At 32.5% G+C, this 13721-nt stretch overlaps 1 protein-coding gene across 7 annotated transcripts in view; it reads right to left on the reverse strand.

The window, feature by feature from the left end:
• Window positions 1-13507, reverse strand: part of LOC111044198 (double-stranded RNA-binding protein Staufen homolog) — a 40861-nt gene extending 27354 nt beyond the window's left edge. Inside the window, exons 1-6 of one of the 7 annotated variants that reach the window (XM_039445281.1) lie at window positions 13318-13506; window positions 11460-11628; window positions 10462-10519; window positions 9488-9616; window positions 2447-2512; window positions 717-847 (exon numbers count right to left, since the gene is read on the reverse strand). In XM_039445281.1, the coding sequence (XP_039301215.1) occupies window positions 717-847; window positions 2447-2512; window positions 9488-9616; window positions 10462-10504 (369 nt within the window). In that variant the 5' untranslated portion in view covers window positions 10505-10519; window positions 11460-11628; window positions 13318-13506. Of the gene's footprint in view, window positions 1-716; window positions 848-1598; window positions 1746-2446; window positions 2513-9487; window positions 9617-10461; window positions 10520-11459; window positions 11629-12909; window positions 13172-13317 lie in introns of those variants that run through there. The other 6 variants (XM_039445274.1, XM_039445276.1, XM_039445289.1 and 3 more) reach the window with 6 other exon arrangements.
• Between the last annotated feature and the right edge of the window lie 214 nt (window positions 13508-13721).

Below are 13721 nucleotides of genomic sequence, written 5' to 3' on the forward strand. Positions count from 1 at the left end.
CCCATTCAAAAGATACGGCCGATAAAGTCTGCTGTAGGCTAATAGATACTATTCTATTCATGTCTATGCTGGGGATTGTTCGGACGGAAACAGTCGACGCTAGTCTGAGAGATCAAATTAGGAAATGCATCAAATTAAAGCTATATGGGATGAAATAATAAATTACAAACAACTTCTAAATATACTTAAACAATATTGAATATTGTTAACAATTTCAGATAAATATTCGACTCTTATTTAGATGGGTAACCTCGACAGGATCAGGATTTCATTCCACATTGTTATTATTGCAATGTGGTATTTTTAAAATAATAAATGCCATCAAAATTCATTACAGTAATTTTAAATAATACAATAATTTAAAAGCAAAAACCTAACCTATCAGACATCAAATTTGGATTGTTCTACTTGAATACGAGAATATGAATATGCGAATACCTAGTTTTAAGAGATATTAAATTTGCCCACTGCTTATGAAGATTTCAGTACTACGATAATAGGTATTGTACTACCTATTATTGTAGTTTTCAAGTTCTAGTACTATAACCAGAGAGCTACACGTATCAATTTTTACATGAATATATAAAATATAATATTTATTATGAATAAAATGGAATGTAATAAATAATATAGAGTTGAAACCACAATATTAATTTATGAGCACCATGTACGTAGAATATGAACTGAAAAATGTTTCACGAAAATAGTAAATTTACCTTGTTGTACCTGGCAAGTTCATTGACCAAGCACATGGGTGTCTTCTCTTTGAAGTTTGCCGTATAATTGGAAGCTTTAAGTGATTCTTTTTCCTGGGTCTCTGCAGACGAAGGACACTGATCTCCACCAGCTAGAGCAAAAATAACAGCTAATTATTAATACTTATCCTATACTGATATTTAAGAGAATATTCCACTTCGATAGTACAAAAATGTCTTCTTGAAGATAAACAGTAGCTACGTACATTAATAGATAGAAACAGGAATGATAGATTATAGAAATATAGCATAACCATCAGATGATACATATTATTAAATAAAAATTAATAGACAGAAATAGAATTTTATTGAATAATGGCAATTTCTTAGTCTTTTTATTTAATGAGAATTTAATCAGGTTCAAAAATGGCCCAGAAATCCTGTGATGAATGTTTTTTTTACGAAAAATTAAGAAGATGAATCAGAGGAACAACAGATAATAATATTTACATTATAATTATAATTGGATTTTTATCTAGGTTGAACGTTCTAATTGTAATATATTTCGTTTTTGTGAGTACATTAATGAAGTTTGAAAATTCAGTTAGCCTATTTACTTCCATATGTGAGTATAATTAATTAACATATAGATTCCTGAAAAAGGTTCATTTATAGCCTACAGTATAATGAACTTTAATAGTAAAGGATTACCGTAACAAGGTTTCATTTACAAAACTAAATTGGTTGAAAATTTTCACAATATTATTTTGAGATTTTTTAAAGTAGGAACCGAATTATTTTATTCTTAAATCTAGATAGTTCTATTATAATATTGAAAAATGTAAGCGATTCTAAAACTTCATAAACTCTTAATTCATTGTTAAACTGAAAATTTGTATTTACCTGCGCATGTGGTAATTGTGGTATCTTGGATGGGTGGAGGCTGTGTATCTGCCATTGTTAAAACCCCTGAAATAAAAAGGAAACAAATTGAATTTTAGTTAAGCTATTTAATGCAGAAGTGAACAATATTACATTGAATTGATTATTAGGCTTTTAAAATAATATATTCATGCACGATGTGGAGTTATGAGACAATACAATGAACAATATTGAGATTCAAATAAATGAACATTAGCAGATGCAACGATGCATAAGTTACCAGGCCACGAAAACATTATCAAGAAACATTTATTCAATAATTTCAAAACTTCAGTTTTTGTGATGGAAGAATAACTAAATATGATGGAAGACCTGATCATACATTAAAAATGCTGAATTCTCCGATGATGGTTGAATATAAAGAGATCGAGTCACTATAATGATTATTTGAATTTAAATTTATGACTTTATATGAGAATAGTATAAGTTAATCAAAAAAGAATGAATATTTTGAAGTGCATCGTGTGTCTGTGTATAATTTAACACCCTTCTTATTTACCCATACCGCCTTTTTAAAAGTTGTAGAGAATTTCAATTGATTGATTACTGTTGAAATAATTTAGTAAAATGTTCATTTATAGCCTACAGTATAATGAACTTTAATAGTAAAGGATTACCGTAACAAGGTTTCATTTACAAAACTAAATTGGTTGAAAATTTTCACAATATTATTTTGAGATTTTTTAAAGTAGGAACCGAATTATTTTATTCTTAAATCTAGATAGTTCTATTATAATATTGAAAAATGTAAGCGATTCTAAAACTTCATAAACTCTTAATTCATTGTTAAACTGAAAATTTGTATTTACCTGCGCATGTGGTAATTGTGGTATCTTGGATGGGTGGAGGCTGTGTATCTGCCATTGTTAAAACCCCTGAAATAAAAAGGAAACAAATTGAATTTTAGTTAAGCTATTTAATACAGAAGTGAACAATATTACATTGAATTGATTATTAGGCTTTTAAAATAATATATTCATGCACGATGTGGAGTTATGAGACAATACAATGAACAATATTGAGATTCAAATAAATGAACATTAGCAGATGGAACGATGCATAAGTTACCAGGCCACGAAAACATTATCAAGAAACATTTATTCAAATTTCAAAACTTCAGTTTTTGTGATGGAAGAATAACTAAATATGATGGAAGACCTGATCATACATTAAAAATGCTGAATTCTCCGATGATGGTTGAATATAAAGAGATCGAGTCACTATAATGATTATTTGAATTTAAATTTATGACTTTATATGTTAATCATAAAAGAATGAATATTTTGAAGTGCATCGTGTGTCTGTGTATAATTTAACACCCTTCTTATTTACCCATACCGCCTTTTTAAAAGTTGTAGAGAATTTCAATTGATTGATTACTGTTGAAATAATTTAGTAAAATGTTCATAACAAAAATAATACAAGGTTTTTGAAAGTACGTTATTGTCATTCTACATATATATACATATATATATATATATATATATATATATATATATATATATATTATATATATATATATATATATATATATATATATATATATATATATTTGTCATTTCAATGCAATGCTCATTTTTAGATACCAATTTCACAAAGTTCAACAACCCAGTTACTCAGATCGTTAGTTTAATTTTAAACAAAAGGTATCAAATAGATGAAATACGAGTGGATTGAAACTACAAATGGTCTGTTGACTAAAGCAAACAACGGTTTTAATGTTAGCTATAGTGAGATTCACGTTATTATGGCAGTGGAGAAATATAGGAGAGCAACGTTGTCGATCCTCTGTCTTGTCAATGCCTTCTATGGAGGGTAGCTGATACAGGTTTATTGATGTAATATTAACTATTCATTCTTGTTTAAAATAATCAATTATATTTTATTAAGCAAGAAATTATATTTTTCATTAATCTCATAATGAATTTTTATAATTAAGATGAATTATATTTTGTTAATTATTAATTCTACATTGTTAAAAGACATTCTGGCAACAGAGCAAAGCAAGAAAGAGATAGCACTATCCACTTTGTTGAATAATAGACAAATATAGCAATTCCATTGCTAATTAAACACTGCCATTATAACGTGGACCTCACTAAAGGAGACTTAGTGACGTCTCGAGTTGTCGCTAAAGAATTGCAAAGCTGTACTAAGCAATTTCACCTTAGTTCAGCTGGCAAACAAATTTGAGACGATAAAAAATAAGCAAGAGGACCAGGAACTAAGATTAAGGTAACAAAAAGAAACTACAAACTGTCAAGATTGAGGTAACAAAAAAGAAACTACAAACTGTCAAGATTGAGGTAACAAAAAAAAACTACAAACTGTCAAGATTGAGGTAACAAAAAAGAAACTACAAACTGTCAAGATTGAGGTAACAAAAAAGAAACTACAAACTGTCAAGATTGAGGTAACAAAAAAGAAACTACAAACTGTCAAGATTGAGGTAACAAAAAAGAAACTACAAACTGTCAAGATTGAGGTAACAAAAAAGAAACTACAAACTGTCAAGATTGAGGTAACAAAAAAAAACTACAAACTGTCAAGATTGAGGTAACAAAAAAGAAACTACAAACTGTCAAGATTGAGGTAACAAAAAAGAAACTACAAACTGTCAAGATTCAGGTAACAAAAAAGAAACTACAAACTGTCAAGATTAAGGTAACAAACAAAGAAACTACAAACTTTTAAACTACAAAATCTAAAATCTAGAACACAAATAAGTCAAATAATTACATAGAACAAATCAAAACATTTGGAGATAGCAACAATACATTATTCCAGATTTACGTTCCGCATCATATACTTTCGATAGAAAAAAAATATTGTGATGTGCACATGATCCAAGTTTTCGTTTGGAATTTATGACAGATAACTAAAGAACTTTCAGGCGGATTCGAGGCAGATTCGGGATTTAGCCCACAGCCTGAGAAGCGATTGATGACCAAGGTTCACATCGTAGCCTCAAACTCCCTACCTTGACAACTCTCATACCCAGTAGGCCTTTAACTCACAACTTTAAAATCGTATTATAGAATCTTCATTCATTAATTTGTGAAAGTCTCTTCAATAATATTTAGTAGCTGAAATTTAGTAGCTTTTTCAAAGCAGATGCCAAGAAACAAAAAAAAATCATAATGCATTTAGGGGTGGATTCAGGTATGCATATAAAGGATTCATTATGTATAGTATTGGACTGATGAGAAGATACTTAGTTGGTCGGTGCGGAAATAAAATGAAACCAACTGCGCATGCCTGACTTTGAATTCCTAGGCCTCATTATAAAATTACAGCATACTGGCTGGTTGACTCAATTCGCTGGATACAACTCAACTGGATGATCTAATGTTATTGCTACGACTAGCAGTGTCTTGATGCTGTGGAAGGGGTAAATCAGTTCAGGGATCAAGTTTAAGAGTCCGGGGAATTTTTTGTTTGGCTATGTACAGACTACTTACCATCACACGCCTAAGGCCCATTTCACACCAAAGCTGGGTAGGGCCAGGCCGAGCCAAGCGGAATCGGCCGGAGGCGGATCGGCCGAGCGGAATCTGCCTGCGTTCGCACTGAAGCCGATTGCCGATTCACTCAGTAGGGTTTTTAGCCTAGTTTTCAGATCAAGTAGTTTTCATTGTCAGTTGAAAGTTCAATAATGATGTCATCTACTTTGATGATGATGATGATGGTGATGTTACTGGATATTAGTTCATTCGATGATGGAGGAGGAAGAAGATCCTGGACTCACGATATAATAAAAATTACGAGACTAGTGGACAGTTTGCAACTCTATACAAGCAACACCGAGAAGATGAAGAAAGGTTTTGGAGATATTTTGGAATGAGTACCCATACATTTGATTATTTATACTGGGATTCATTTCTACTAAATTGAATGTCATATCTTTACAGAATCATCTGTACTAGTTACCTAGCAACAAAGCCATATTTTATAACAAGTATCAATTTTCCAGTTAGTTTTCATTCACGATTCTAGTTCATATCAAATTCCAATGTATTCAATTAAAACATTCTACCATAATCTATCTATTTATTCAATCATAAAACCGAAAGAAGGCAGAATCCGCTTGGCCGAAAACGCTCGAGTTGGGCATCAAGCCGACTGCACAAATCCGCTCCGCTCGGCTCGGCCCGGCGTTGATTTGAATGCTCCCAACTAAATCCTGCATAGTTAGCACGCACGCGGATTCCGCTCGGCTCGGCCCAGCTTTGATGTGAAACCCCACTAAAGGTGCAAAAAGAATGAGTAAGTCACGGTCGATGCCACTAAACGGCCGGCAATGATAGAAGCATTTGGAGTCATTCATTATAAGTAGATAGCGAGCGAAAATCTATATATCGACCTGACCGTTCTGTTTGTAAGGTTACGCTTTTCATCGGCTGATGAAAAGCATATACAGTTATAATAAACATAGCATTAATTGATGAAAAACGTAAAACGATTGTGATGCAAGTGATTCTGTACACAACTTGAACCTTCACCATATCCTACCAAGAGATGTTTTTAGGACAGAAAAATGATGTGATTTGATAAGTTTATGAATATAGATTTAGTAAAGTGGTAATTGTTATTGAAGAAAGCATGGGAAGTTGTTGATTCACATAACCTGGAGATTATATTTTACAATCATGGAATGATGAAATTAAACATAAACTTAAGCTTACATAGACAAAGCTTGACAGACTATTGAAGAATGCAAGTACTAGAACGGCATTCTATCAAGTTGGAAAATAATTATTCATTGGGAGAAATGATCAAAGAGCAAGGCATTGGTTATTAAATGCTCTGAACAAAATATCTGAAGAAACTAATACTATTTTCTGTTTAATTATTTTTCATCTAACCTACACAAGTGCTTGTTGGGATTGTTTTTTAATCAAATCATATCATTGTTGTTTTACTCCAACAGAGAAGCTATAGAAATTATATTTTTCACTTCCAATGGCAGCTGTGATAGAATTGAACATTTTAGTATGGCAACTAGTAATTCCGTTGTCATTGAAAATAATATTTTATCAGTCAATAATAACTTCTATTGGCACGAGAAAATCTCCAAAATTAGGTTTTTTATTGTTCTGAGCAATACCTCGTTTGACCTAAATATTTCTTGAGTTATAGAATGACTGATGTAAGTGAATACGATCTTCATAATTTAAAAAGATTTCGTCCAATAATAATTTATTTATTTATTCATTTCAGTCTGATATTGCGTGATCAATGTGATGAGTCTTAACAATAAACATTTGCACACTTTTTTGTTCAGGGCTTACTTTTATTCAAATAAAAATATATGTTAAAAAAGGGTACTTTAATTTTCATGTTTTGTGATAATCATGGCTTTATTCGAATTCAATTGAATTGAGACGAATCAAGAAAAATATTTTTTGTGATAGCTATTATCTCTCATTTTAAATACTAATTACAGAACTTAGTATTGTAATTGAATAGAAGATTCATATTTCACGTATTAAATTGTAGAGCCTTGAGTGGCCAACTCTTTCTTTATCCGGCTCTACAGCCCTAGGTGAGCCCTGGCCTCCCCCACAACACGCCTCCATTCCTCTCTGTTCATGGCTCTTTCTTTCCATCCTCTCACCCCCATCTTTCTCAGGACATCCATCACTTGGTCCACCCACCTGCTCCTTGGCCTACCTTTTTTTCGTCTGCTGTACAACTTGCTATTGAAAACTATTTTTGTCATTCTAGCCTCACTCATCCTCATCACATAATGCTCCAACCACCTTATTTTTTGGGCCTCAACGAAACGCACTATATTTTCTCCTTCTATTTATTCTATTTATTTCTCCTTTTCTTCTATTTATTCATTTTTTCTTATTCGCCATTGCTGCTCATTAACCTGAATGGGACTGTAAATTCTTCTTAATATGGATATTTCAAAGATTTTTAAAGCATTTTCGTCAGCCAAGTTTCTGCCGCATATGTTGCCACTGGACGCACCAATGTTTTAAATATTGTTATCTTGGTGCTCCTACCGACCAACTTACTTTTGAATAACTTGAGTGGCCAATTAGAATGACCTAAGTAATGATGGAATTTAGGATGAATATTCTCATATTTGGAACCACTTGAAAAATTACATAACATTTTAGACTGAATTTTTCTGAAATAGGCTAGCTAAAAATGTCACTTAAAATATTCATATTACACAATTATCATATTGAATTATTTGGTTGGTTTTAAAAATGATTAACCGTTTATATTCGAAAATTGATCATTATTAAAACATTTTATATAATTTTATCATTAGATATTCATTCATAATCAGAGTACGTTGTCAAAACTATCAGTTGCATGTATTTGAAACTGCAATTCTTTATTAGTATTTTCTCTTAGAACTGACTAAGCTTTAAATAAGTAATCATTATACTGAAATTAGAGTAGGCCTATAAAAAGTTATTCAGACCGAGAGGCTTTCTAATATAAAATAATTTAGAATTGAAATTTTAAATTTATATTATTTTAATATCAATATATATTCCTAACAGAATACTTAATCACATTTTTTCGGATGATGTGCACATGTACTCTTAGCTTGTGCGTGGGTAATAGAAAGTACGAGGGTGATTTGATGAGATGATCAAACGTCCTTGCCTACCGGCGGGACTCGAACCCACAACTAGGTAGCGCTAGCAGACTGAAGGGTGCAAAGCCTTAGTTCTCAGCTATCCTGGCCGGCTTTTCATTCCATTATTATCATAATTTAAAGTTACTGTATTAGAATTTTCATTTTATATCACTAATGCATTGAATATCAGTATTAAGAGATTCAGAGGATTTGTATTTTGGATTTTGAGGAGATGGAGAGAGAAATGGTTGTATTTGACAGAAAAAGTTAGTTATCCCCGTAGTTTGGATGTTCCTACCTTGAAGGCAACCGTCAGGTCCAAACAATGAGGCCAATTGCTCAGCAGTCAATTGCACTGGCTGCCCATAAAGGTAACCATAAGTTGCTGTGGTTGAAACAGCCAAAAAAAGTAATGCCGAGGCCCAACCTAACATGCAAACAAAACAGTACATATTTGTTTCAAGAAAAATATAACACTCTACAATAAAAAATAGGAAAAATACAAAGTGAAAATTCAAAAGAATCAATCATTCTTTTTTCTAAATTTCTAACTAACAGCTGTCACCTCTTGAATTAAGTTACCATAAATTTAAATCAGACATTACCTGAGTAAGGTTTTTACTTTTAGATTGTAAGTTTTAAATGACAATTTGATAAACTTTAAAACATTTATTTTCTAAAAATGTGAAACATATTCAATTTTAATAATTTGCTGCTTGATGAAGAAACAATAAATTCGTTGCATAGAAACTGTCTGACTATATCAATTTGATGATGCGCTTGAGCAAATTTGTTTTCAACTTTATTTAAAGCCCCAAGGTCAGGTTGTTTTGAATTAAAATGCAAACATGATTATTCAAATACTTATACTTGAATGAGAGCATAATAGTCAATTATACGATTTTGGTAAGTTTTTTTTCTAAAGTACACACCCTATCAAAGCTACTTTTAAAAGATAGAACAATATAGAAAATGATTGTAATTGTTAGTCGATGGAGGAATGAGTCAAAAAATCCAAAAACCCTTCGAACTATTCATAAATTTGTTGTAACGGGAGAAGAATTGTTTCCAATAGTTGTCAAATGTGAATAACATTAAAGCACTGATGTGGAATTCAAAGTTAGTTTAATTAGGAATATAACTTTTTATTGGGGTGTTCCTCTTTGATTTTGATGAGATGGAGAGAGAAATGGTTGTATTTGACAGAAAAAGTTAGTTATCCCCGTAGTTTGGATGTTCCTACCTTGAAGGCAACCGTCAGGGCCAAACAATGAGGCCAATTGTTCAGCAGTCAATTGCACTGGCTGCCCATAAAGGTAACCATAAGTCGCTGTGGTTGAAACAGCCAAAAAAAGTAATGCCGAGGCCCAACCTAACATGCAAACAAAACAGTATTTGTCTCAAGAAAAATATAACACTCTACAATAAAAAATAGGAAAAAATACAAAGAGAAATTTCAAAAGAATCAATCATTCTTTTTTCTAAATTTCTAACTAACAGCTGTCACCTCTTGAATTAAGTTACCATAAATTTAAATCAGACATTACCTGAGTAAGGTTTTTACTTTTAGATTGTAAGTTTTAAATGACAATTTGATAAACTTTAAAACATTTATTTTCTAAAAATGTGAAACATATTCAATTTTAATAATTTGCTGCTTGATGAAGAAACAATAAATTCGTTGCATAGAAACTGTCTGACTATATCAATTTGATGATGCGCTTGAGCAAATTTGTTTTCAACTTTATTTAAAGCCCCAAGGTCAGGTTGTTTTGAATTAAAATGCAAACATGATTATTCAAATACTTATACTTGAATGAGAGCATAATAGTCAATTATACGATTTTGGTAAGTTTTTTTTCTAAAGTACACACCCTATCAAAGCTACTTTTAAAAGATAGAACAATATAGAAAATGATTGTAATTGTTAGTCGATGGAGGAATGAGTCAAAAAATCCAAAAACCCTTCGAACTATTCATAAATTTGTTGTAACGGGAAAAGAATTGTTTCCAATAGTTGTCAAATGTGAATAACATTAAAGCACTGATGTGGAATTCAAAGTTAGTTTAATTAGGAATATAACTTTTTATTGGGGTGTTCCTCTTTGATTTTGATGAGTGCAAATTAAAAAAAACTCATGATAAAAGCATGCTAAGCAAACATTCATAGTTGAGGCAGAAACAAGCAGAAAGAGTAAATCTGAGAATAATACTTACCAGACACAGCTGGCTTGCGACCAATAGTTTTATTAGAGGTCATTTCGGCTCAAACAACCTGAAACAATCAAGTTATTAAGCACTTGAAACAGTAATATAAGAAATGATCATCGGTATCACAATATTGATCTCAAGCACTAGTAACTATACTGATTTTAATTATTTTTTAATAGTCCCAGATTAGAAATAAAATTCAAATTCGACTACATCATGAATAACAATTTATTATTCTAGTTAGCACTCGAGCTGTGTACTTCAAAAAGCAAAGTATATAAAACCTTAGTATCAAACGTATAAAATTATACATTCAATTTAGTGCCTGATTTGATATTCTAATTTAATCTCAAGAGTGCATACTGCAACCGAAAGAGACACAAGGTAGTTGATATGAGTCATTTTAATAAAACACTTTGTACCTTATGAGCATTGAAAATATCTATAAATTTGACATGTATTATGCATAGGTAGGTGAAGGAGGTGGTGAGTAGCTCTAAATGTGCTGACGTCACTAGAATGCACTATGGCTTTGTTTATGGAGGTAGTGGTTATACACACATTGATTTTTGCCGTCCTTAATTATGACATCTACCACAATAAACGGAATTTGGCAAAAACATGAAAACCTCATCTGTTTGTCGAGTTCTGTTCAATCTAATAGAATTTATAAGGACGGCAATGAGTCATAAGTCCAAAAATTAATGTGAATGTGTAACTAGACTTGGGGGGATGATCACATTGGATGCATCTATGTGCACGTGCACTTGAGAACAGGTGTGCAGATGTGAAAATACTGGAGAGAGCTATAGAAATACGTAACTTGTCTGTCACTGCACACACTGAACGCCACCAGCAAGTGCATGCTTAGTGTGAGTGTTCTATGGCTCTTTCCAGATGTTGTTTTATATGCACGCATGGTCTCGCGTGCACTTGTACAAACTTGCATCTAATGTCACCATACCCTTAAGCTCGTATTTCAAACAGCCATAAAACTCGAATACCAGTGGGTCGCCAGAGATCAACCATTGGCGGCCGAGTGTGAAGTACGCTGGAGAACCCACTGAAACACCAGGATTGGCTGCCGGTTTGGCGAACCGAGTGGAGACACCAGTCGGGTCACCAAGATCTGGTGGTCAGACGCCAGGTATAAGATATAAAAATCCGGCAACCCTAGAATAATGAGCGCAATAAGAAATAATCCCTCCCGACTCACTCAAACTTGTCCTAACTTGTAAACCCACTGGTTCCATGACAGGTGGCCAAATTTATTTCGAGCTTTATCAAATATCTATATTTGAGATTACATTTATCTAATTTGGGTGACTGATTACTACAGAATTTTATTTAATAGAGCCCTGTTGGAACTTTTGTTTTAACTTTTGCTATAACCAGAAACTAGGTACCAATTTCAGTAACCTAACCAAAACAGTAGTTGCTTATTCGGCCAGCAAAATTTGTGAAAATAAAATAAATCCTGCAGTGTTTTCAATAATTCTTTTGATCGCATCTCTAAATTAGTTTGTGTTGCGTTTATAATAGATGGAAAACAATCCTACAAAACAGGACAAGATTGAAAATACGGAATAAAGGTGCAATCACTTAGCAACGACTTTGGAATTCTTGCCGATCGGCTATAGCCGATCAGTTGCTATCGGCTAGAGACGTATATTTTATTTATTCGTACAATATTTCAAATGAAATCACACGTTAAGAGCAAAGTTATATTAATGTAAAAAACCCTATCTTAATTCGAAAAATAATGAATTATATACTATACATAGATGGCTACAGCCGCTAACAACTGAGCGGCTAAAGCCCTGCGGTTAGAATCGTAGACGTTGTTAAGGGATTGCACCTTTAAGCTACATGCGTATCAAGATAACCTGTAACACCATTTGTATCCAATCAAAAAGCTTTAGGCTATATTTCTTAATGTTAAGAGAAGCCTTCAAGGGTTCAAAGTTTACAATAAATTTTGATGGTAAAGATTTTTATATTGAATTGCATCATGAGTTGCAATACCTACATTACTCATAATGGAAAGTATGGTTTATCAATAAAAAGCATCCTTGAGTCAGATCTAAAAAATTGCAAATAGCCTAGTTTTTATTGGTTACTTTGTGCAATTTCCAAGTAAATAAAATCCTTGATGAGAATAAAAGTGAATACAGTATACTTAGTAAGCGGTCAGAGAGTTATATTGTAATGCTATTTTTAAATAATATCTAAGAAAGTGAACACAAAATTCTGGTTTTCTCAAACAAATGCTCCAACAAGATAAAAAAAATGAAGGTTAGGTTTTCAATGTATCTAACTACCACAAACAAAAAGCCTTCTCTCAATAAAACAATTTGCAAAAAGCGTAAAATCGTGCTCGAAAGTTTGAACAAATAGTTGATGGTAAATTTAATAAAATAAAATAAGCTTCAAAACAAAAGAATCCTAGCCTACCTGTTTCAGGTAATCTGTATATAAAACAAGCTTGAAACACATCGGTACGTCAATCACTAAACATGATTCTAAACAAAGTTATCTTGCAAGTCCTAAAACCTTGAATAAACTTGAAAAAATGAAATTGCACCCACACAGCACCCACTGAGTTCATCCACCAGATCAATCATAAACCAAACTGATCATCTTGAAGCCCAGCTGATCTGCTACCAGTTTAATGAAGCTTTTGCAACATCTCAAAGCAGGAGCTGCTAAAGGGTCCTGCAAAACTGAAGAGGGGGAGGCGTAGGAAAGGATGAATAGTCAAACATAAGGATCCAAAACAAGGGACCTAGGGCTGACAGCGAAAAGCGAAAGGGTTGAAGGACCGGTTCTGGAATACTGAGCACATTTATCATTGCTACAAACCTCTTTAAACTATCTTCTTCACTTCAACCTTTTCAGAATGCAGATATTCCGGTTACTGTTGAGATGAAAAAGAGTGTTCGCTGAGGGAGGATTCCCTTTATGAGTCGGCAAACAATAAAGAAAGGATCGAACGCACAAATCAGACAATCGTTCAGACAGCCATCTTCAATATTTTTCTCTTCTGTCGCCTTCTTGTTCTTTTGCATTGGCATTGGTACTGCCAACCTGTTTACATTATGTTTGGAGAAAGCTTTGAATTCTGGACCGGACACCATTATCAAGTAGAAATATTCTTGGATTCAAAATTTGTGGAAATTATGACGTCGAATTATTATTTTGAGGGAATTGAATTCAATTTTTGACTATATTATGTACCGTATTCACTGTTCCAAAACTTTTGATAG

Source organism: Nilaparvata lugens, chromosome 1 (assembly GCF_014356525.2).
Source record: "Nilaparvata lugens isolate BPH chromosome 1, ASM1435652v1, whole genome shotgun sequence".
Taxonomy (NCBI): domain Eukaryota; kingdom Metazoa; phylum Arthropoda; class Insecta; order Hemiptera; family Delphacidae; genus Nilaparvata; species Nilaparvata lugens.